The sequence below is a fragment of the Podarcis erhardii genome (assembly GCF_964252035.2).
Source record: "Podarcis erhardii genome assembly, chromosome: 7".
NCBI classification, from domain to species: Eukaryota; Metazoa; Chordata; class Lepidosauria; order Squamata; family Lacertidae; genus Podarcis; species Podarcis erhardii.
In genome coordinates this window covers 33,188,492-33,214,503 of record NC_138511.1, presented here as the reverse complement: position 1 = coordinate 33,214,503, position 26,012 = coordinate 33,188,492, and the positions used below count along the sequence as shown (strand labels likewise).

At 46.9% G+C, this 26,012-nt stretch overlaps 1 protein-coding gene across 2 annotated transcripts in view; it reads left to right on the top strand.

Moving 5' to 3' along the window:
- Positions 1-7,167: 7,167 nt before the first annotated feature.
- The window catches only part of VSTM2B (V-set and transmembrane domain containing 2B), a 43,310-nt gene continuing 24,465 nt past the window's right edge, over positions 7,168-26,012 (top strand). The window contains exons 1-5 of one of the 2 annotated variants that reach the window (XM_081870312.1): positions 7,168-7,187; positions 8,060-8,912; positions 9,947-10,131; positions 17,658-17,687; positions 22,457-22,940. In XM_081870312.1, the coding sequence (XP_081726438.1) occupies positions 8,840-8,912; positions 9,947-10,131; positions 17,658-17,687; positions 22,457-22,940 (772 nt within the window). In that variant the 5' untranslated portion in view covers positions 7,168-7,187; positions 8,060-8,839. Of the gene's footprint in view, positions 7,188-7,303; positions 7,508-8,059; positions 8,913-9,946; positions 10,132-17,657; positions 17,688-22,456; positions 22,941-26,012 lie in introns of those variants that run through there. The other variant, XM_081870311.1, reaches the window with a different exon arrangement.

Below are 26,012 nucleotides of genomic sequence, written 5' to 3'. Positions count from 1 at the left end.
AGTGTCTGCGGACAGCGCTGGCTCCCGGCCTCTAGAGTGAGATGAGCACACAACCCTAGAGTCTGGCAAGACTGGCCCGTACGGGCAGGGGTACCTTTACCTTTACTAATTAAGAAAAGACAAAAGTTCTTGACGCTAGGTGACAATGAGTAGTATGCGCTCTAACAGACGACACTGTTGTTACTGCTCTCCCAAAAAATCCTGGAGCTGTGCTCCCCTGTGCCTCTAGCTCCAAGGAAGCTCATGTTACCACTCTTGCAGCCATACCAGAACTTCTGGGCCATCTCTGGTGGTTGTTAGATTAAGGTTATCAGACGTCCCTGTTTCCCAGGGACAGTCCCCGGATTTACAAATCAGTCCCCTGACAAAATCCATTGCAGTTGAAAAGTGTCCCCGGATTCATTGAAAAAAATCTGGTAACCTTATGTTAGATTAGGGCATGGGTAGGCAAACTAAGGCCCAAGGGCCAGATCCGGCCCAATCACCTTCTCAATCCGGCCCGCAGATGGTCCAGGAATCAGCAAGTTTTTACATGAGTAGAATGTGTCCTTTTATTTAAAATGCATCTCTGGGTTATTTGTGGGGCATAGGAATTCAATCATTTTTTCCCTTGAAACTATAGTCCAGCCCCCCACAAGGTCTGAGGGACAGTGGACTGGCCCTCTGCTGAAAAAAATTGCTGATCCCTGGATTAGGGTCACTGAAGCCCAGCTATTTCCATCCAAGTAGGCTTGGGGTATCAGCTCCCCACAGAGAACTCTTGTGCCTCTCATGACAAAGATGGGTCACTGAGCACTCCCAACTACAACCTGATTCTTTGGGGCAGATGTGCGAAAGCTTTGGACCTCTGCATGTGGCTCCCATCATGCTCCGTGGCACTGATCAGAGTTGTAGTCCAGCAACATCTGGAGTTGCAAATGGGCCCGCAGCCCTGGGTTTTTTTTGGGGGGGGGGGAGCACAAGCCCCTCCAGAACAGGTTGAAAGGCCACTCTCCCGAACAGATGAGCCACTCGCTCTCAGCACTTCCATCTGGGTCTGGACTGAGTTTCCATGTGTTGGCCCTCATCCAGCCCGTTACTGCAGCCAGGCACTGTTGCAATGGAACATATGGAGAGCATTTGTTGATCCGACACAAGGCGTAAAGCAGGATTGAGGAGAAAGAATGCACTGTCTTTGCATTACCCCCTTTTGATTCATTCACAATTTGTGGCACTTATTGCCGACTATAAACTCGGAGGTGAAGACGTTTTCCTTTCGCCTCCCCTCCTCCCAGAAAAGCATCAGAACTGCAGACTTAAGCAAGTGGTGTGTTAAGCCGACTGCAGCAACATAATATACAAACTACACAGCCTAAGAACATGTAGCGGAGCGGGGGGAGGAGAAAGAGAGAGAGAGAGAGAGAGAGAGAGAGAGAGAGAGAGAGAGAGAGAGAGAGAGATCCCTAGCATGGAATCTTTGCAGTGTGTGAAAATATTCTTTTGTCTCTCCCTCGGCCAATCTCCTTGCAAAAGCGTCTTTTGCCCCATCTCGGTGGCTGGGAGGATCTCAGTTAAAGAAACATCACTAACTCCCATTGGAGCTCGTTGGGGTCCACTGCACTTTATGAAAAGCACAGGGAATCACATAATGAACAACACAAGCAACAACCGGCAGCATCCCTCCCGCGCTTTCATTTACCTGCCCCAAGGCCAGTGAAATATACGGTAAGCTCCGTGCAAGGACGTGCTCAGGGTACCAATGGCTGAGATGCCGAACGTGACATGATGGGGCATAGGGGAACTGCCAGAGGAAAAGCCATCAAGGGCCCGCTCCCTCCGTGCGGAGCAGCCATCCATTGCTGGAGTTAATGAAAACTCCCACGCAGATCCGGCTCCATCGCATCGTGTGCGCGACTGGTCCTTGTTGGCAGTTCCCCCGGGGGGCCAAGCCAGAGGCAGTTCCCCACGTGCAGCTTGCCAGCTGGGTTCTGAAGCCCTGGCCTCCTCGCATGCACTGGGCAGGGACTGTAAAAGCACCCGAGATCTTTGCTGCCTCTTCTGAATTGCAGCCTGGCAGTTCCTTTCAGGAGAAAGTGAGGGGGGGTGACGTGTCAGCCGGCTGAACCTGTGTTGTGCACCTCCTGTGAACACCACACACACACACACACACACACACACACACACACATTCATTTGTGAAAGCTAGGGGGCAGCTGTACAGGAGGATCAAGTCTTAAGGTTGCAGAGTTTGGAACTTTTTTTAGCAGGTTGGTTGGCATCCATCTGTCTCAGGAGAAAATGGAAGAGTGCCTCTTTGGGGGTGAAGTCCAACTGTTGGAAGGTTACAGCATCTGTTGTGGAGAGTGATATGGGAGAGACATGTTTTGTTGCAGCTGGAGCAGATGAAGGCATCCGTTGTGCTAATGATGATGCATCATGGCGTTTCTCCTCTCTGCACTCTTCAGAACAGTCCTTCCTCCTCCGGTCACTGCTGTGGATACACGACCTGTTCATCTCCAGGCACTGTGATCATCTGCAAGGGATTCCCACGTGGTGGGGTTGATGTTGCCAGCCTTCATGTCACGTTTGCAGACATCATTGTAACACAGAGTTGGTCTGCCAGCGGACCTAACGCCTGAAGACTGTTCCCCGCAGAATGCGGACCTAATGCCTGAAGACTGTTCCCTGCAGAAAACATCCCTGGGGATCTCAAAATAGGGAAAGGCAAAATATGCTTTCCAGGTGTTTTGGATTATTATCATCATCGTCATTAGCATCTATACCCCACCTTTTCTCCAAAGAGCTCAAGGTGGCATGCAAGGTTCTCTTCTTCCCCTTTCTTTTTTCTCCACAAAAACCCTGCAAGGTAGGTAGAGCTTACATGGACCATGGGCCTGATCCATTTTTGAAACCACTCAGGTTGGTGGCCATCACTGTGTCCTGTGGGAGTGTGTTCCACAGTTTAAATATGTGCTGCATGTTTTTCTTTCTCTCTCAGACAAAAGTACTCTTTCATACAGCATAAGGGGCGCCCAAACCTTTTTCAAAGAGGGCCGTTTGATGAAGTCAACGTGCATGAGGGCTGACCGAAGTTCTTCAGCTTTTTTTAGGATTGAAGTTGATGAGCTTTTTTTTTAGGATTTTACCCCAGGAAATATACTGCCACAAGGGCTGCGTTAAATCAACCAGTGGGCTGCATCAGGCCCCCGAAATGGACTTTGGGCATGCCTGGGCCATAAACTATGGAAGTCACTGCTACAAGGGGATCCCGCAAATTCATGGAGGATAAAGCTATCTGTTGCTAATAGTTCAGTGATGGTCATGTTGCCTCCAGAAGCAAAGGCAGTATGCCTCTGGATATTAGCTGTTGGAGGTCAGATGAAAGACAGCCCCGTTGTGCTCATACCCTCCTTGTCTCCCATATGCATCCAGTTGGCCACTGTGAGCAGCGAATGCTGGACTAGATGCGTCAAGGGATCTAAATCCAGCAGGGCGCTTCTTATGCTCTTATGTTCACAATGTTAAGAGGCAAAGCACGTTTTGCACGCAGAAGGCCCCAAGATTAATCCTCAGCATCTCCAATTTAAAGAGGATCTCAGGTACCAGAGCTGGAAAGCAATCCAGAGGCCAACTTCTCTAATAAAACCAAACAACAAAATAATAAAATAAACTCAGCAAGTGCGCAGGCTGCAGGTGTTTGTTTGTTTGTTTGTTTGTTTGTTTGTTTGTTTCAGAATTTATAAACTCTCAAGCAGTGTACACAAAACTTTAAAAAAACTAACAAGAGTTTAAAACTGCAGAAATAAAGCAGAAAACCTTTGGGAAGGTTTTCAAGAAATGTTAGTTCTACTCATTGAGTAGACCCACTGAAATAAATGGACATTACTCACTTAGGTCCATTAACGTAAAAGGGTCTGCTCTGAGTAGAACTTAGTTGGATGCTGCCTGCTGTCTTCTTGTCCTCCCGCATCACAATCTGGTGCAACCACAAGCTGTCAGCCTAATGTGGCTGAGGTCTACAGGACTATTATTATTATTTGAATTTATTTACCACTTGGTCATTAGCATTTCTAAGCAGTGTGCATACAAAATAAACCATGCAGAAAACAAAGTAATCAAAATTCATCATAAAACCATTGGAAACCCAAACACTGCCTTAAAATGGGAAGAAATTCTTGGCCATGTACCTGAGGTTCAGCTAGGAAAGCAGCCTGTCCAAAACTCAGTACAGTGGTACCTCGGGTTAAGTACTTAATTCATTCTGGAGGTCCGTTCTTAACCTAAAGCACCACTTTAGCTAATGGGGCCTCCAGCTGCCGCTGCGCCGCTAGAGCATGATTTCTGTTCTCATCCTGAAGCAAAGTTCTTAACCAGAGGTACTATTTCTGGGTTAGCAGAGTCTGTGACCTGAAGCATATGTAACCTGAAGTGTATGTAACTTGAGGTACCACTGTAAGGAGAGGGTTCCACAGGTTTCTATGGCTATGTTGTTGTAAGGCTCCATTTATGAGGGGTGGTCAGCAAAATGTCATTGGGGTCTGCACCCCCATCATTTTTTTGCCCCTTCCCCAAATTAGTGTTTATGGTCAAGGTGAGCATCAGGCAGGTGCTATACACCACTGCATAAGGTGGCTGTGAGCCAACTCCCTTTTAAATTACCCATCATGCCCCAACAACAGGATCTCACTGGAACTCCAGGTGAGACTTTAAACCAGGGATAAGCAAACTTTTTCAGCAGGGGGCTGGTCCACTGTTCCCCTCAGACCTTATGGGGGGCCCGACTATATTTTGGAAGAAAAGAATGAACGAATTTCTATGCCCTACAAATAACTCAGAGATGCATTTTAAATAAAAGGGCACATTCTACTCATGTAAAAACATGCTGATTCCCGTACCGTCCGCGGGCTGGATTTAGAAGGCAATTGGCCCGGATCCGGCCCCTGGGCCTTAGTTTGCCTACCCATGCTTTAAACAGCAGGTGGATTGGCAGGCCCATTGACCACAGCCATAAACATGCAGCTAGGAGTGCCCAGCATTGGCACCAGTGAACACACCAAGGGATTCTGGGCTCCAGCAGCTACCCAGGGGGTGATGGGTTTTGCAGCTGTGATCCCTTCATAGCAGGGGCTTGGACTGAATGACCATTCTAACTCTACAATAGTAATTGTGATAGCACTGCCATTGATTGCTGCTTCTTTAGAAGCATGGATTGGATGTGAAATTATGTGAAGATTTCCAAATGCCATTCTCAGTGTTTAGAATGATTCTTCTACTGATGGCGACTGTAACCTATTTGTATGCATGTACAACTGAGTTTTTGCTTTGCTGTATTGTGTTTTATGCTTATGTTTATTTATTTGCTTATTTGTTTCTGTCTTTATTCTAAGCGTTGGTGCCTTGCTCTTCAGTGGAAAAGTCTCCCAGGATGGCTTACATAGAAGACAATCTCTGCCCGCAGGCTTCCAATCTAAAAAATAAAAATAAAATAAAAAGACACACAAGGGAAAAGGGAGGTGGAGGGAAGAGGAAAATCAAAATCAAAACTCAGGCACTGATTTATAAACAGTTGTTCTTTCTGACCAGCTGGCATGCAGACATGCCTGATGTTGTTGATGTTTCTGGTTTATTATTTATGGTCTGTAGACCAAATAAACTGAGACTGACTGATCAGTAGATAGACAGATAGAAAATAGATCTGCATACATCCGAACCACAGTTTGGACCCAAACACCCTCAAACTGTTGCACAACATATTTAGCGCACATCAGAATTTACCATAAAATAAAATGTCACCAGTTAATCATCAATCAAAATGATATAAGACTGTGAAATAACATCATGGAGGGAGCAGAAGAAAGCCTTCACATACTTGAGGATTAAAAAGTGCTGTCGCCAGCCCTACATTTCCTGTACTTAAGGACTAGAAACCTGAACAGACCATGAGAAATTATTTTTTGTTTTAAAACAGCTTATCTCAGTAAATGTGCTCTCACGTGATGAAACAAACTGGTCCCGTCCCCCCGCAATATTTCTCATTGTTCAGGTTTCTAGTCCCTAAATGTATGGAGTGCAGGGACTAGAAACCTGAGCAGACAGTGTGAAATGCAGTACCAAACAACTTCCAATACAAATCCCTGCTTATTTTTCATCCGTGGAGATCCGGGTTGCGGGGGGGGGGGGTGAGAGGGGTGCACAGAAGGGAAAAGCGCATTTTGAGGGAGGGGCGAGCTTCACCTGTTGGAATTCCGAGAGCAATCCCATCAAGGCATTTCGCCTTCTCCCTCCCCGTCCTGAAGACCCTTTCTTCTCGGAAGCCCTCCTCGTTTGGAAGCGGTTAGTTTCCGTAGGAATCCGCGCCGCTCAGCCAAGCGCAACCCCCATCCCGAGCTGAGGATGCAGCGCCTGCCCTCCGAGGAATCGGCCATGTGGGCGGTGGGGGGTGAACTATTGGGGGGAGACCTGCCAGGACTCCCCCACATCCCTCCACCAGGCTTCACCCCTATCCGGGATCGAGGCAGGAGGAGGAAGGCATCAAGCTTGTGTTTCTGACACACAGACCCCCGCTCCCTTTACGGAGGATGGGCACCGCACGCTCTAACCGCAACACACACACACAAAGCGGCCCACCCCCAATCCCAAACCGGAAACCGAACTTGCTCTGAATCAACTAGTCTGTCCCCAGCTCCCCCTCCCCCTCTGGTCCCCTCCCCCGCCACCACATCTGCCCCTCCATCCAGTCCAGGCGCCTGCCGGCTCCCGCGCGCCCCATCGCTCTCTCGCGCCCCTCCCTTTCGACATCACTTCTTCAGGGTCTCCATTGCGGACTTTTAGCCGGGAGGGGGCTTTCCCCCCCCATCACTGTCTATTTGCAAGGGACGCCTCTCCCCCCTCCTCCCATTTTTCTCTCTAAGGACTCTGGCTGGCGTGTTGCTTTTTTTAAGGGAGGGAGCTCATCATCTCCCTAGATTTTATTTCCTTTTAAATCCGAACGCCTCTCCTCCTTTTCGACCAGCGCCGGTCTTCTTCCTCCTCCTCCTCCTCTTCTTCTTCTTCTTCTTCTTCTTCTTCTTCTTCTTCCTCTTCCTCTTCCTCTTCCTCCTCCTCCTCCTCCTCCTCCTCCTCCTCCTCCTCCTCCTCCTCCTCCTCCTCCTCCTTCTCCTCTCCTCGGATGATTTCCCAACCTCAGAAAGGCTGGAGAGAAGAACCAAGGTAAGAGATTTGGAAAAGTGAGACTTCCAGACCGGGGGCTGTGGTGGCTTCCGAGTGGGCTGTGTGTGTGCGCGCAGTCAGAATCGTTTTGCGGCTGGGAGGGAAGGGGGCGAGAGAAAAAGACTGTTTCCACGCCCTGTGGACGCCGCCGGAATGTTAAACGCGGTGCGTGTGCGAGTGGGGGGGGGGATTCGAATCCAGCTCTTGGCTCGGGGACAGCAGCGTCTCACTTCCTGGGCACTTGGAAGCCCAGCTGCGCGTTTGCGGGGAAGTGGGGACCAGCTGGAGACGGCGCCAGCCTCTGTCTGTCTGTGTAGGATGTGAGTAAATTTCCCTTAAGAAGAAGAAAAACTCGATGGGAAGGGAACTAGTTTCGGGAAACGATGTGGAGGCGGCTTTCTCCTTCCCTCCCTCTCTCCCTCCACCCTATCTCTGCCACCCCCTTCTCTCTCTCTCTCTCTCTCTCTCTCTCTCTCTCTCTCTCTCTGCCACCCATTCTCTGTCTCTCTCGCTCTCGCTCTGCCATCCCCTTCTCTCCCCCCGCCCCAGTCCCCCAGTTTGGGAAATATCGGTCGCGATGAACGAGGGGAATTGCACTTTGGGGGACTTAAGTCTGTCATAGAAGGCGTTCTTCCTCTCCCAGACGCGCAAACAAACGCCTTCAAAGCAGATAGCAATTGACAACGTGCCTCCTCTGCTTGGGTGACTTGCTCCGTCCTCTGCCTGTCTGCGTGTGTGCAGCTTTAAAATCCAACCATTTGATCTCAGGGAAACACAACTTAATTTTTCCTCTCTCTCTCTGTCTCTCGGTCCCTCCCTCAGTCTCCTGGACTGGTCTCTCTCCCACCGCTGCCTCCACGCCGGAACGTCAGATGGTGAAATTTCCTCTTATAGGTTGAGCAAAGCATCTTGATTTGAGAGGGGGTTAAAAAAAATAAGAGAAGGATCCAACCCTTCGAATCCTGCGCCTTATTTGGATCCTACACACCACCACAAGGGAGGAGAAGGAAGCTCTTCCTCCTCGCTGTGTCAGGAAGAAGGAAGGAGAGAGGGAAATCCCTTGGAAATAACGACTGGAAGAGCGCGGGGGGGAGACTGGGAATCGCTCTCTCGGCTTCTTCACTCTCCCTTGGAAGAGGAGAGCCCAGATGGGTCTGGGCAGGAAACCTGGGATTGCTTCCTCGTTTGGGGGCTCCAGAAAACCCCGTTCAGACCAAGGAAGTTGAATTGTGGTTGCCGCAGAGTTGTTAGAGGAGGAGGAGGAGGAAGAAGCGGCTTCTGGCTGGTGGGAATTAATAATTACAATCAAACCGGCAGATTTACGCTTTGGCTTCTCTGGATCAATTTCTTCCAACGTCACGACAGCAATTTTTTTTCTCCCTTGGACCAACTGGCTGTGGATTTTATATGTGCTTCCAAAGAGAGAGAACAGAGAGAAGAGAGAAGTGGGGGAGGAAAGAAATCGAGCTCGGTGGCTATTTATTTCATTTCATTTTTAAAAGTATTCCTCTTCGTATTGATCCTATCGCTGGACCAGGCTCTCCAATGCCTTGGCACTGCCATGGGATGTGAAGATCTCTTAGGCTGGTTGTTTTGACCACCCCCTCCGATCCCCTCGCTTTGCCCTGTACTCCAAAGTCCACATATATGAGATGGAAAATCGAGGGCTTCTAGGCTCCCTTTGTTACCTGATGCTCAATGCCCCCTTGCTCTTCATGGTCCAGGGTAAGTCCCAAACTTCTCCCCCCACCCCCCACGCTTGCTTTAATTTTGGTAGCGAAATCAAGGATCTGGTTCTCAGTCTGCAGCAAGTGTCTGTATTTTAACTGCCTTTCACTTCTGTTTCCATAATCTGTGCAGACAGCTGGCTATAGATGCATAACTGATCTGATGTCTGGAAGCCAGGCAAATTGATATGTGCACCATTATATATTTTTGTGTGTGAGAGAGAGAGATAGGTAGATGCCGCACTGTTTGAGTGGTTTGTGGGTTGCTTGTATCAGAAAGAGGCAAGTGAGCTCATGCCGTTGGAAATGCAGGGGTCTGGGGAATGATGCTGAAGAGAAGAAGAGGGTGCAGGCAAAAGAACACAGCCCGGGCTGCAGGACTGAGGGATGCCTGCACTCTTGCTGCAGAGGAGAACCCAGAGCAAAAGGGGGGTGAAAACAGTAGGGGTGGGTACCACCATGTCCCAGATACACAGCCTTTGAAATGTGGTGGTCCCTAGAAAGTGGAGAGGGTGGGAAAATGTGTCTCCCTGCAGGCTTTTTCTTTCTGGGGGGGGGGGAATTTATCCGGCAAACTTTTACATTCTCTCCTCTGACACTTGTCTGATATGGATGGGTGCCCAGACTGCAGTGATCACCAGGGGGTGCCACCGGGTGGGGGTGGGGGGCATGGCGGCCATCCCTTGTCAACAAGCAAAGATGGGTGGAAAACCTGCCCTTTGTGATACACCATAATTGGGGTCTTACAGATGAGTCCATTTCCGGGCACTTCAGGGGGTAGAGGGACTCGACAACATGACCTCTGGGTTCCCTCCTCCCGGTCCCTGCCACCCTTCAGTTCCATGTAGCATGGGCAGCATCCATGGCATGTTGGCTAGTTCAGGAAAGCCAATAAAAGCCCCTCCTTCTGCAACGTTTTGCTGTGAATTTTGGACTCTTAGCAGAACAGCTCTGTTGTGTCTTTTTCCATTTCTCCCTGTTTGCCACCCTATCCTTCTCTCCCCCCCCCCTTTTTTTATTTTTGGTCTCCAGCTACATTTACAGAAGTTCCTAAAGATGTGACTGTTAGAGAGGGGGATGATATTGAGATGCCTTGTGCTTTCCGGGCCAGCGGATCCACCTCTTACTCCTTGGAAATCCAATGGTGGTATCTTAAGGAACCAGCACGAGAGCTTGCTCACGAATTAGCCATCAGTGGCCCCGGCAGCAGAACCAAGGTAATAAATCCTCACAAATAGAGATATATATCCACCCATGCATAGACCATTAATTAGCAAGGTTTGATACAGACCACGGGAGGTAGGAACAGAAACCCAATACCCAAGAAAGAAAGAAAGAAAGAAAGAAAGAAAGAAAGAAAGAAAGAAAGAAAGAAAGAAAGAAAGGCAGTCCAGCAACACGCATCAAGAAAGCGGTATTTCTGGGGTTGCTTCTGCTTATCTCCATCTCTGCCACACGTAACAGAGTGGATTCAGACAAATAAGTGAGGAATGCAGTCCACTAGGGGGTGTAACATTTGCCACAGAGGGGGCACTTGCAGGGACTTTCAGGAATGTGAAGGATCCACAGATGGGACTTGGTGGCTTCAGAATCAAGGGGACATAGGGAGATAGGATGCTGCCTTTTACAGAGTGAAACCATTGTTTCATCAAGCAGTGTACTGTCTACACTGATGGGCAGCAGCTCTGCAGGGTTCCTCCACAGCCCTAAACTGGAGATGCCAGGGATCAAACCTCAGACCTTCTGCTTGCAAATCAAATTTTCCACCACTGAGCTACAGGCCTTCCCCTTCAAGCGGTGGCGAGCCTATGTGAGCGATGACCAACAATCAAAGCTCACTTGTGGAGCTCACATGTTGCCACACATCCAGGGTGCAGGATTCTTCAGCACATCCAGCCACTCTTCTGCAAGTTCTCCAGTGACAAGGAGTCAAGAGGTGTACGTGCATGTGTGAACAGGCCTTCAGTGGTGCATTTCCAACGCACCACCCCTAGGTTCATCGGTTTATATATATATATTAAAAAATGGTTGCAGGGTGAGCCACAACCTTTGCATTTTGATGATGATGCATCATAGCAGCCACATAGGAAGTCGGAACTCAAAAGCAAGAATCAGCCCGTGAGGACATCAACTGGTTGTCTGCATGGGAGGCGAGATGGACTGACAGCAGAAAGGAGCAGAGCATTTTTGGTTCAGAGCAGGTGGGGAACAGCTGGGGAGCTTGAGCATGTTTCCTGGGCTGGTGATAATTACAGTAGTTATCTGCAACATGACAAATGTTGCTGTAGGGTATTTATGACGTACAGTTAAGATTAAATGACAAGGACTCTCTCGGCACAGGGAAACGGACACACAAAATGCAAGCTACCTCCATGGGGTGAATGTTTATAAGTCCCCAAATCAGCGTTATCTGAGGCCCACTGAATCAAGTTGTAAATCTGCCCTTGATGAAAGGTGGGGAAGGATATGGGTAGAATTATTATTATTATTATTATTATTATTATTATTATTATTATTATTATTATTAAAATGGGTTGTTGTGAATGGTAATTGTTGGTGAACTTCCCTTTCATTCTTGGCTTAGACTTGGACTATATTCTTGGACTATAAGCCAGTGCAGTGTAGTGGTTAGAGTGTCAGACTAGGACCTGGAAGACCAGGGTTCAAATCCCTACTCTGCCATGAAGCTCCCTGGGTGACCTTGAGCCTGTCACTCGATCACAGATGTAGCCAACCTCACAAGGTTGTTGTGAGGATAAAAATGGGATGGGGGGGACACCGCTTTGAGCTCCTCACAGGAAAGGTGGGTTATCAGTGCTATAAGTAAATACTAAAAATATCGCAATGTGGCCTGGGTGCTGCTGTGCCACTGTGGCTCTGCTTACCAGCTATCCTTCCACCCTTTGTGCCACCTTTGACCTTCCCTCTCTCCCTGCTTATATAGACACCAGTGAAGGTTGTTCCATGGGACATTGCCTTCAGCTGGTTCTCATCTGTCTGCCTTCTTACTTGCACAAAGGTTCCAGTAGGTGGCACTGACGGTTGCCCTTGTTTCAGTGTTGCCCTGGAAGGACCTGAAGGCAGGGAGGGAGGGTGGGAACAAAGCTGGAATTAGTTGGTTCTGCCTGTCATTGGCTCTGGCGCCACCTACTGTTAGTCTCCCTGCCGTCCACCCCACCAGTCCCAATGAGCACCAGCAACCACTGATCATAATCATAGGAAGGGCCCATGATGGTTCAACAGTAAAGGAAACTTTTGCCCAACATGGGGCTCCAAGCCTCAGATTAGGAGTCTCATGCTCTACTGACTGAGCTATCTCCTGATGAACACGCAGAGTTAAGAGGTAGGAGGCTGATCTGCACCAGAAACTGCAGAGTTCATAAGGGGTGCATTGAGTGATTGTGGTGAACTAGACATGGGCTGGGAAGACTGTCTCAGATGTGAAGTTCTCCTTGGGCAAGCTGCTAAATCTCAGTCTTACTGTACAGCTACCTTCCCCAACCTAGTGCTCTCCAGATCGTTTGCACTACCACTCCCATCAGCCCCATCCAGCATGGCCAATGGGCAGGGGTGATGGGAGATGTAGTCTATTGACATCTGCCTCACAGGTTTGTTGAGAGGACAAAATGTGAGGATGACTAGGTAAGCTACTCCAAGACTATGGAGAAATGAAAATGCCATTAATTTAATAGGACTGGGGCCTGATTATGTTAATTTCAGTTCATTAATTGCATGGGAATTAATTTGTTAAATTTGCATATCAGGAGAAAAGCAATTGTTCTGAAGGAGAAAGGGGGCTTGCTTTGTTTTCAAGTGATGTACGACTCTCCTTGCAGACGACTTTATCTTAGAAGATGCATCCTCCTCTCATACACAAGAGGGAATGCCTCTTTTAAGGTAGCCCTTGCCATCTGTAATTTGCATAAGTGTGCTGAAAACTTTTCAATAAAGAAATTAAGTAGGGACCTGGTTGATTAAGGCACCACTTTTTATGGCAAAATTCATGAATCTCTGCTTAGAAGGAATTTCTATTGCGTTCCCATGTAATTGTGCATAGGACTGCAGTCTAAGTTACCCCTCAAAAATTTAACAGTTATTGATTAAATGTGGCAGTCCTTGGGAAATTATTATTATTATTCATTCTAGTAAGAGTAGAGCTAGTAACAGAATTACTACTGATTTGCCTTTTTCTTTGGTAATCAGATGCATATAAGATTTGCCAGTCACTGCTAAATCCATAACCTGCTTTACTTAATGGTGAGATAAACGGATCACACCAAACAATTAAATATGAACAGACAGGATTCTGCTGAAACACTGGCGAATGGTATACCACTTTTTGGGGGGGGGTGTACATCTAAGATGATGCAAGTGTAATGCATCAATATGACTCACATGCTTGCAGTATAGGTGCATTATCTAGGTTCACGTGTGAAAAATACAGGTTTAGCTATGGCTCTCTTTTGAGGGCATCCAATTTTGTTTCCATGTCATGTGTGAAACGCCCCTTATTCCAGCGGCGCTTGGTGCCCATCTGGACTGGTGGGGCAGAAAGCAGGGAGCTCAACAGTAGGTGGTGCCAGAGCCAATGACAGGGAAAGCTGACTAATTCTGGCTTTGTCCCCATCCTTCCACCCCAATGAGACTTAGGAAGGAGGACGCTGGTGGGCAAGGCCACCTCCTGGACTGGATGTAAGCAAGCAGCCAGGCAGCTGGCAGAGGACAGGCTAAGGCTGGTGGTGCTGTTCCTCATTCTCCCCAACGGACCAGCCTCCACTGCCTTATTCTCATCACAGACTCACTGCTCCACTGCTGTCAAGTGAGCATTCCATTTCCTCTATCCACCAGCCAAGTAAACAAATCTAGGAGGTGGGTTGTTTGGCACAGGGAACTTTTTCTCTGCCGATGATTCATAGTTGTTAGCTTTTTTCTTTCTTCTTCCAATCCTCCTCCGGTGGGATGTGACCTGTGCATATGTCCACCCCCACCCCACCCCCCCGGAGAAGCTGTGAGATAACTCTGCAGCAGAATGATTTATCTTTGCTCTGGCTCGTAATAATTAAAATGTAGAAGAGAACATGGGTAGGGGGGTGTCCCATGGCTAAAGCCAGACCAACATCGGCTAAAACTGTGCAGCCCACTTACTGGGGCTTCAGCTGGTGAATTGGTACTAGCAAAAATACCCGTAAGTTATGAGTGCATGCCTGTGTGTGCACAAGTGCACACTCAGTTGGAGAGAAGGCTTGTATACAGCAGGGAAGAGCATAAGGTGGCTCTCTGAATGGAGACAAATTGCACTCCTGCATGTTGATTCTGTTGGCAAAGGGCAAGGCATCCACTGTAGGGGTGCAGAGCATGCCTTACCCCCACTACAACTCTGAATCCTTGTAGGAATAAATGGCCCACGTTCACTTAAAGAGGAGAACAGAAAGGGATCACTCGGAATAACCATTGGAGTGGAAATGAACCTACTCCCCTGCAAAGGAAGGTTGCAGTGTTTGGGATTTTTTTTAGTTTAGGGAAAAGGCAAGGAAGAGGTGACATGATGGCAGTTCATAAAATTAGGCATGGCATGGAGAAAGTGGATAGGAAAGCTTTTCTCCTCCTCCTTCAACCAGTACAAAGTTAAACTATGGAACTCACTCCCACAAGAGGCAGTGATGGCCACCACCTTGAATGGCCTTGAAAGAAGATTGGACACATTAAAGGAGGAGAGCTATCTGTGGCTACTAGACACAGTAGGCAGTAACCTTTCTGAATAACAGTTGCTGGAAGCCACAGAAGGGGTTAGAGCTCTTCTGCTCAGGTCCTGCTTCCAAGTTTTCCACAGGCATTTGGTTGGCCACAGCAAGGTCAGGATGCTGAATTAGATGAGTCAATGGCCTCTTTCAGCAGGGTCTTCTTACCTTTTTAGGGAGGGTGTTGTGCTGCTCTCAGTGACTTGCATAAGGAAGACATGCAGCCTCCTTCCAGCTGCATGCCAAATTGCAACCATTTCCTATGAAACCTAGCTGAAGCCACTGATAACCAAGCCTGTTCTCATTTGTGAAGCCCCATGTAGCCATCTGCATAGCTCCGCCCAGGGATCTGTTCCTTTGTCACAGTAAAGTCTGGCAGATTATTGGCTTTCACATGTGATCAAGGCGACCTGCAACGAAATGTTGCAGTGGAGAGCCCTGTCAATCAAGATTCCAGGCACTCAGTTCCACAGAAATATACACAATTCACCAGCACCAGCACCAATAAGTCAACCAGCATTTCATGGCCAGTGACCATGTTTCATAGACGCATAGAATGGCAGAGTTGGAAGGGACACTAAGGGTTTTGTCTCATGTTTGGTGTCTCCACTGCCCTGAAGGTATTTTCATTTCTGGAAGGGTTTCCTCAAATCTTCTGAAGCCTCCCTCTTGTGCTTGGATGGTGCTATTTTAGGCACAAAAAGAACAGCACTCACCACTGGAACATCGGAAATAGATGTAATGATAGAACCAGAGGCAGGAGCTGTAAAACAGTGTTTCTTGTTAGAGTGTCCTTTCCAGGTCACAAAGCTATTGCTGAAAATCTGCTTCTTTTGACTGTATAGCATGCCAGCTCTGCTCAAATGGAGTTGCAAAACATGCACTCGCCCAGCGATATCGGCTGGGGTGGCAACGGAAAGGAAAACATATAGATGAGGTTTACATGTTGCCTTTAGCCTCATAATAAAAGTCAAAGACAAACTGGACAATACGTGGGAGATCTGAGACAGGGCTCCACCCACCCCATCTCATTTTCTTCTCCTAAAACAACAACAACATGGGAAAGGGACTGCTTGGATTGCTGGTCCTAAACATGTAAAAAAATAACACCTCTAAAAGCAAATTGAAACATCGAAAAACATCCTAAAACAATAATATACTTTCACAGCTAGTAATTCTAAGGTTGCCATGAACAACATCTTTTTGCCATCAAATGCCTGGGTGAAAACAGTTATGTTTGTAAATTCCTCCTGAAAGTTAATAATGGGAGAGACAGATACACCTCACCAGGCAGGGCATTCCAGAAACAGGGAACCACCACCGAGAAGGTCCTGTTGTGGGTCAATGCCAACGGGCACCACTGCTAAGGGCCTCCTTTGTCAACCGTTGAGCCTGAGATGTTCGATAGCTTTTTTTACCTGCAGCGTTGATCCACAATGCACCATAAGTTTAAAGCAACGTTATACCGCTTTAAACTGCCATGGCTTCCTCCAAGGAATCCTGGTGACTATGGTTCATTAAGGGCACTGAAAGTTGTTAGAAAACCCCTCACAGAGCTGCAATTCCCAGCACCCTTAACAAATGTCACTTCTTAGGATCCTTTGCAGGGAGCCACAGCTGTTAAAGTAGCATAAAAGGGCCTTAAATGGATGGTGTAAATGAAGAGGCCCAGCTGAAGTATCCTATTTCTAACAATGACAGAGCTGTTTGCAAACTGCACTCTAGACGCCATGTTAAAAACCTATTTCTTCAAATACCATGTGGAAGATGGAGCAAGCTTGTTTTCTGCTGCTCCAGTGGGTAGGACCCAAACCAGTAGATTCAAGCTACAAGAAATGAGATTCCGACTAAACATTAGGAAGAACTTCCTGATGGTATGAGCTGCTCAACAGTTGAACAGATGACCTCTGAAAGTGGTGACCTCTTCTTTAGTGGAGGTTTTTAAGCAGAGGTTGGATGGCCATCTGTCAGGGTTTCTTTAGCTGTGATTCTTCTCTTGCAGGAGATTGGATGAGATGACTCTTTGGGTCCCTTCCAATTCTACAATTCTGTGATTCAATATGCTACCATACTGGGTTCTTGTAATCCATCAACTAAAGCATTCTATGATCCCCTGCTGTAGAGCTAGGCTTGACAAGGTGATTTTCTCAGCATGGCAAGCTGCCCTGATCAGAACATTTCTCCAGGTTCCTCTACCATCAGTAGTGCAGTGGGCAGCTGCCAGGAGATGGACTTTTCAGTGGTGGCACTCTGACTTTGAAATGTCTCCCCCAGAAAACCTCACCTGGCACCCACTCTGATGCCTCTCCAGTGCCAGGCAAAGACTTAAAAAAAATTATTATGCCTTTTCAGCTTTTTAACATCAACTGAGGTTTTATTTTGATGTTGCTTTTATAAGTCGCTGCTTATTTTAATATCAATCCTAACCCCACTCCCATAGGAATAGGACTTACTTCTGAGTAGATTTGATTAAGACTGTTAATATGACATCATCAGATACCTTTACCATGCATTTGAAGATCAGGATAATGGATAATAATGGATAATAAGTAACAAGAAAGACTTGTGTGGAAATACAATGGATCAAAACCCACTACCCCAGGCCAGTTCACCAAGTTCCCTTTCTTGCTTCTGCCATTGCTATTCCGCATTACAAGGTTGCCTTTGGAATTGCAGCTGCTTGTGATATATGTCAGTTAACCGACTTGTGGCCATCCCTGCCCTCAAAGGCTGTTATCAAACGGCAAAATGTGATAACTGTTTTACTACCACCCAGTCAACCCAATTGTCTTTCACCCAAACCACATACGCAGTAAGTTAAGAAGCAATTGAGTGTATCCCCAATCAAGGAAAGGTGGTCTGCCATTAACCCTGTTTGAGGAAGAGAATTGTCTGCTTAATGGGTGCATGTGAGGTGGGGATGGGGAGGGAGAATGTATGCGAGAGAAATATTGTTCTGATGCATCCGTTCTCCCTGTTTAATTTCTCCCTCTTTTCTTTTTCAGGTAACAAATAAGGATGCAACAAAGATCAGTGTAAGTGTGTCTCAGTACATTCTGCTTTTCTGTAGGCATCTAGCTGGAGCAGGGGTTATCGTGTAGAGCACAGCCTGTGCACATAGGAAAAACCAGTCCCTGTCGATTTCAGTTTAAAGAATCTCAGGGAGCAGGGATTGGAAGAGCCCTCCTGTTCCTGAGACCTTGGAGAGGGGCTGCGCATGAGACCTCACAAAGATGGCGCCTTGATTTGTTGTGGTATCCTTGCAATCCTTGCATGTCCTCCTTGTCCACGTCATGTCAAGCCTCCAGAGCAGGGATGGGGAAACCTGTGGCCCTCTTTGGACTACAATGCCCATCATTCCCAGCCAGCACCACCCATGTTTAAAAAAACGATGGGAGTTGTGGTCCAACAACATCTGAAGGGCCACAGGTCCGTCCCCCCACTTCACTGGATTAAGGCAGGGAACATCCTCAGCCCTATGTGGAGATGCCAGGGACTGAACTTGAGATATCAACAGGGAGGACAGATGTTCTACCACTGAGCTATATCTCTTTCCATGAAAGGAATGCTACAAGGGAGCATTTCTCATGGCAGAACTTGCAAACATATAAACCCCCCAACTGCAGTGTCACAGTCTAGGACAGTGTCTCTCAAACTTTTTTCTCTGGGCGACACTTTCAGAATGAAAATTTGCCAGTGCCACACCAACATGTTTAATTGATAAGAGATGTATTGGAAAACACAACTAGGATTGTCCTCAGTATCATTCGATGCTCTTTCTCTTGTTTTGAAAAGATATATACCCATATTCTTGGGGTGGAGGTTAAAAATTATACTACATTACACTACACTGAAATGTTTCTTTGATTGTTCTTGAAACTTCCTGCCATACTAGCCATCCTCTCCTGCCACACCAGTGTGGCATGCTTCATATACCCTTTGAGAATCACTGGTCTAGGAGCTTTGCCACTTCCTTTGACTAAATATGTACTCTGAACTTAATTCCAAGTATATATCTGCACTGCAGTCAATATTCTTACTTCCCCCATCCCAAAGAACCCAGGGTCTGTGGAAGGGGGAGTCATTAATAGATTATGCCCTGCCCCATCACCAAGCTGCAGTTCCCAGAATTCTTCAGAGGCTGTGACTGTTAAATTGGCACAAGAGACCAAAATTAAGTTTTCTATCTTCATACATCACACATTGTGACATCTTGCAGAAGTCGTTTTACCCCTACCCAAATGAGGTGATGCACACACTTTCCCACCTGCTACACTGTGTTTTTTGTTTTTGTTTTTAGATTATTTGGACTGATTGCATCTTAAACTTTGGAGGCAAAGCCATCCTGGCCTGCCTCTATGAAATTTGTTTATTGCAAATGGGAGGTTACCTTAGATCTGGAGCACCCACCTGTAATTGGTTTCTCTACAAGCTGTTTGCTGGTGTGTGGAAAGTAGATCAATAGGAAACGGAATCGTTGGGGTTTCTTTGATGAAGCACTTTGGAGCTGAGCTTTATTTAAATAAGGGTCAAGCTCAGGGATCCCTGATAATAACAGGCATCTTGGCAATCCTACTATTATTTCTGGTGACAAAAAAGGAATAATTAAAATATAGAAAACAGAACAATAGGAGTGTGTGTGTGTGTGTGTGTGTGTGTGTGAGAGAGAGAGAGAGAGAGAGAGAGAGAGAGAATATGCACGTCTAAATATGGACAAGATCAGAGGAGAGGGAAATTGATAAAGTGTTTGGAGACAGAATTTCAGAGGCAGATGTTGCGGGCTGCATTTCAGACAGGGGAGCGGGAGGGAAAAGGGGAAAATATATTAGTCCCAATGCATCTATTTTTGGAAGATGATTTGGACTCACTCATGGCAACATGGCTGTGTTCAACTTTGAGGGACCTGGTGCATCTTTTCTCTCTCCCCCCCCTTTCTCTGACTGGGATTTTGTGTGCTTTGCAGAGGATTAAATGCAGGAGCTGTTTTTCGTTGTTGTTATTATCGGGTGAGGGGTATGAAGGGCTGCATTTGTTTTGGGGAATCAGAGATGAAGCATGAATGGCTGGATGCTGTTGGCTGCACTTGTTTCTGCAAGAGTACGAGGGCAGGATTAGAGAGAGCCAGCACAGTGAGGTTGCTTTTGGACAGATGATACATTTTAAATGCATTATTGCTGGAAGCAGAGGGGGGAGCAAGGAGGATTAGTGGCTAGCTGTTGACTGCAACGGAGAAATGCATTTAATTAAGGGAAGGAGGAGATGGAATTAGTGGCCAGCATTTGATTTCGGATGAGTGACCCCATGCTTGGAAGTATTCCTTGGTGCAGGGAGCGGATAGAAATGGCCAAAAGCAATGACTTGCAGCAGTGGAATATTTGATTTTGGGGAGGAAGACAAATTGAATTTTTAAGACAGAGGGAAAGAGCAGCATCAAAAGGCTTTTTTGTTGTTGTTTAATTCCACAGAGCGTCTTTGCAAGGAGTTGTCCCTCTAACACTATGTCAGGCATGCTGTCCATACATTGTCTATTTTTGAAAAAGGGAGGGGGCAGGATTCAAGTTCCTTGAGGAGCTGCCTCATGTCCCCTGCAAGTCCAGATCCATGATCCCTCAGGTGTGAGGACCTGCGATGAAAGATGCTCTGCACATGCTCAGGGACACTCTCATTTAATGCATTACAATGTAATTTCTGTATTTCTAGGTTTGAGGACTGGTTAGCTGAGGCTCCAAACTGAGCTCTGGTTTAACCTACAAAGCACCCTTTTGCTTGTAATCTGATTACCTTCAACTTCTTCCCTATGTATCTTAATGGGGAATTAGAATCAACTAGAGTGCTTTTGCAGCCAGTTTCAGTGTTTTGTCTCCAGAGAGTTGGAGGTAGACTTTTTTTCTGCTTACAGCCAATGTGCTTGAAGCCAGATTTCCAGAGTTTCATTGTGCTTTGCACTATAACTTATTGGTGGTGGTATTACAGTTATTGGGGGGGGGAATGCAATCACAAAAAATAGAGTGGGTCCCGAAAACATACATCTCAGGTTTCAAAAACAGAGGAATAGGAGGAGATGAAGCAGATATTTATTTCAGAATGCAGTTGAGAAACCTGGATTTTAGAGCAAACTATTGTGTGTGTTTTTTCTACAGAAGGGACAAGGGAGCTATAGACCTCCAGATGTTGCTGGGCTCCATTTCCCATCTGCTCTTGCCAATTGGCAAGGACAGTAGTAGCTGTAGCCCATGGATAGGAAATTGCTTCCAGCCACAGGTCCAGAACTGGAAGCCGCCAGCCCTCCACAAGCCATTCTGACAAGTCATTGAAATGGGAAGGGTTCAAAATAGAGGAGATGATGGTGATGATGATTTCATGAGACATGTGCATTTCATGGGAGGTACCATGGCTCAGTGGTAGAACAGCTGCTTTGCATACAGAAGATCTCAAGTTCAGTCCCCTGGCATATCCAGTTATTGAGGTTTTTTTAAAAAAAGGATTGTGGGGAAAGATGAAAGGAATGACTTCTGCCTTAGACCCTGAACAGCCACTGCTGAACAGCCAATGCTGGGCTAGATAGACAAGGTGCTCTACACCTGCCCTTCCTCTGCAGATCATCATTTGTGATATACAACTTTATAATAGCCAACCAGCTAAAAGCAATCACATGGTTTGTTTCTGGCATTTTCCTGGGAAACATGGGCAGCTTTGAGACTTCTTGCGCATGCAAGAAAAACATGTATGCACATAATCAGACTCAGGTTCAGATTAATTCCTCTCTGGTACTGTACCTCCTATGTGCAAAGCAGCTTCAAGTGTGTGTTTGTCCATACGGTGTGACCAGAGACTGGTTTATCTTCAGCTTGCATATTGACCAAATCCTGCACAGCCACCTAGTGTACCATTGGCAGACGCTATGTAAACATGAAACATGTAAACACTATGGCACTCGATGTTGTAAAATGCAAAGCCCATCTGTAGTTACTGAAGATAGCTTCTTTGTGCAGGAGGGACTCTGTCCCCGATTTTACCTTGTGGACCACCCTGAGATCTTTTGATGAAGAGCAGCATATAAATCTAATAAATAAAAAATATGTGTCAGAATTGCAGTATTAAGGCTGCAAACATACACACACTTACTTAGGAACTGGGGGGGGGGGGGGGAGGTTGAAATACCAGGGAGGGATAGTTTCCCAAAACTCCCAGTGGCTACAAACTCTAGGCAGTTCTGCATACGTGTATTTAGAAACATAGTGTGCATGTAAAGCAGTCATAGCTGGAAATCTAGATGGGAGCACATTGCATAAGAGAAGGTCTGGTGTGTGCCCACAGTTGCTTGTTCGCCATATAGCCGTAAGCTGTGGGTGGCAAGGGATTGAGGGTTCATGTGAACACACCTCTATGGCGAGGACGGTATTTTATGAAAATTATACAGCTTTGCTTGTTTGCACCTAACAGGGCAATCCTTTGCACACCTCCTTACAAACTTTACACCCAGGAAAGTTTGCAGCTTCGATCTTGACTTTACAGTGGTGGCACCGGCGAGACGGGGACGGGAAATGAGGGGGGATACGGAAGGCATATAGGATATTTCTAGAGGGGCGAGTTGTCTCTCACATGTTCAGCTCTCCAAAAGAAAAATATGTTCATGGCAGGAGTCCAGCAAGTGGAGGGTGGGGACAAGTGGGAGGCAAGCGCCTTATATACATCGCGAGTCCTTTTCGAGCTGTGCGCTGGAACAGACCCCAAGCTCCTTCCTCATCCCGGGAAACCAATCCTGCTGGACGGCTAAGGCGTCTCTCTCTCGCTCTCTTTGCAGACGGTGCGCGTCCAGGGCAACGACATCTCCCACCGGCTGCGGCTGTCCGGTGTGCGGCGACAGGACGAGGGCGTGTACGAGTGCCGCGTGTCGGACTACGGCGACGAGGACACTCAGGAGCACAAGGCCCAGGCGCAGCTGCGCGTCCTGGCGCGCTTCTCCCCGCCCGACGTGCAGGCGGCCGAGGCGGTCTCGCACATCCAGAGCAGCGGCCCGCGCAGGAGTAGCCCGCCCGGGCGAGCCACGGCCGAGCCGCGCCTGGGGGACAAGCGTCTCCTGCCGGCGCAGGGCGAAGCAGCAGCCTCTTCTTCCTCCTCCTCGTCAGCAGCCTCCATCCCTGCCGCGGCTTCCTCCTCGTCGTCGTCCTCTTCCTCCTCCAACTCCAGCACCACGACTATCGTGGCGGCGGCGGCAGCAGCAGCAGCGTCGTCGGCCTCGCCTCCGCCGGGCAAAGCCACCATCCTCCGCCAGCAGCACGGATCAGGTAGGTGGAGGCGCAGCGACACCCGACGGGGCGCGGCGAGAAGCGCAGGGATCTTCCCGCGGCGCTGCTGGAAGACCTTATCTGGTAGCCGGCGAATGTGGACCATGTCGAGGCCTTGCCAAAAAGTGAGCCGGCGGGGCACGGCTGGGTGTATGTAGCAGCATCTCCCGGGAAATGGAAATATTGGGCTCCCTTTTCTGCTTGGGAGAAGGCGATTGCCAGTTTGGAGTCCGCTTTGGGTCTCCTTTCCCAGCTCGTTCCTGCTAATGCTTTTAACAAAAGCATATGGTGTGATTGGAGGAAAAATGCCAAATCCTTGTTCACCTCTTCTTCCTTGAGAAAATATTTCCCGACTATGTCGGGCTAAATTGTCAGAAGTATTACATGAGCGAAAAGATAACAAAATGTACACACGGAATGAGAATTCTGCTGTTGGGACTTAATTTTTTCTGAGTTTTTAAAATCTCATTTTGGTGGCTCAGCCAAAATGGTTCCTCATTTTGGTTCCTCACCCTCCAACAGCGGGAGGAAATAGATAGATAGATAGATAGATAGATAGATAGATAGATAGATAGATATAGATAGATGATAGATAGATAGATAGATAGATAGGTGAACTCTTTACTACTTAGATTTGCAACATTTCTTGGTTTGTGTAACATTTCTGATAATTGAGTCTCATGTAGGCAGAAATAACTTAATGGATAGAAAATTGTCATTTCCCCAACACATTCATTTTTGCTCATGCCTATTTAGTATTCTCTGGTCTGTTTTTTTTTATTTAATTCCCCCACCACACCACCACCATTTAATATTTTTGTAAGAGTTCAGATATATTTCTGAGCAACTTCTCACAGAATTGTAGAAAAGTAGAGTTGGAAGGGCCCCCAAGGGTAATCTAGTCCGCCTCCCTGCAATGCAGGAATAATAGCTAAAGAACCCCTGGCAGATGGCCATCAAACCTCTGTCTAAAAAAACCCAATGAAGAAGAGTCCACCACCTTCTGAGGGAGTCCGTTCCACTGTCAAATAGCTCTTAATGATTCTCAGAATGATTCGTGCTCTGAATAGTGCAGTTGAAAAGCTCACACCTTTTCATAGGAACTATTTTTTTACTGCTCAGTACTAGAAAGTGGTTGTAATACACCACTGAAAATGTGGGCTCCATGCAATTTTTGCCTCACTGGGTGCCATTCAGTCTACATGATGGGGATAATAGGTTTATACTATCTTACAATGTTATTATAATGATTATAGGGATAATTTATGTGAATTTTTTTCAGTCCTGTAAAGTACACTATTGTCAATTGCAGTTTGGCAGAAGCAAAAATGTTTTCTCACACAGGCCTTCGGTGACAGTTTTAAAGAGTTCTGTCCCGCTGCAAAAATTAGCACTGGGAAAATGTTTGTAATAGGGATCCTGCTGAGGCCGCCTTGACTCTTTCTGTGATATGTTTTGTTTTGTTGCGACACCCGTGCTGGAACTGACTCCCTTGGCAGTAGGGCCTGTTGATTTCAAAGAAGCTTATTTCCAGGTGTGATTGAGAATGTAATAATTTGATAGCAATTCCACAAGACTGTTTGCTTGTGGGAAAGGTAGCAGGCATGGAGAAGTGGGTGCTTAGAGCAGATAGTAAACAAGCTCTGTACATATCAACAAAAGAGAAGATATATGTGCTTCTGAAGATCAAACTATCAACTATCCCTTGTTTATTGATCTGCTGCATGAGAGCATATTCTTCCTCAACCTGGTGGTCTCCAGATGTTGTTGAACTACAGCTCCTATAATACCTAGAACATAGGAAGCTTCCTTATCCTTATGAGTCAGACCATTGACCCCTCAAGGGGGTGGCTTGCATTTGGGACTTTTTAGTTTAGAGGAACATGACAGAAGTTTATAAAATGATGCATGGCATAGAGAAAGGGGATGAATAAAAGTCCCCTCTCCACTCTCTCATGACACTAGAGTGCATGGACATCCGTCCAATGAAGTTGAACATTGGAATTCAGAAAAGATAAAAGGAAGCATCTTCACACAGCACAAGGTTAAACTATGGAATTCTCTCCCACGGGAGGCAGTGATGGCCACCAACTTAGTAGATGGCTTTCAAAGAGGATTAGTCAAATTCATTTAGGAGGAGAGGATTATTGACGGCTACTAGCCATGATTGGTATGCACTGCTTCCACAGTTGGAGGCAGCAAGGCTTCTGAATACTGATTGCTGAAAACCACGGGAGGGGAGGATGCTCTTGTGCTTGAATCCTGTTTGCTGGTCTCCCACTGGCACCTGGTCGGCTCAAATGGGAACAGGATGTTGGAGTAGGTGGGCCACTGACCTGATGATGCTCTGCCCCTGAGTTGCAGCCTTTCCCCCGACCACAGGTCATGCCAACTGGAGCTGATAGAAGAGCATTTTGGAGGGTAAAAGTATGTGTGCTCTGAACTAGAAAGTCCTCCATTATGAACGCTTATAGCCATTCTTTTTCAAGCCTTGGCTTCACCTTTGAAATGGTAACAATAATGCTGAACTTTCCTAAAAAGTGCTGTTGTAAGAAATTCTTGGACATTGAAAGGTTATGAAATTAGAACAATAGAACACTGCCTCCATTTTCCAACACTTTTCTCTACTTTGGAGAGAAAAGTGTTGTTGCACTCAGGTCCTGCTTGTGTGCTTTCCATAAACATCCATTGTGGATGTTGGGCAAAATGGACTACTGGCCTGATCCAGAAATGATTTTTTTATTCTTTTAAACTCTGACTGATGATATGATGTATAGTGTAGAGCAGAGTGTCCCCCAGATGTTGTTGGACTACAACTCCCATCATCTTTGACCATTGGCCATGCTTACTGGGGCTGGTGGGAGTCCAATAATATATGGATGGCACCATGCTGGCTCCCCATCCCCCACCCCAATTAAAAGTACTGGACTTCCAAAACAAACTTCCCAGGAAAAAAAAACCTTCCAACAAGATGAAAGAGAGTACGTTCTAAGTAAACATCACATTTCTTACTGTGGGATGTAAACACAGGAGCAGTCAATGACAACATTCCTAGAGTGTACATGTTAGAAC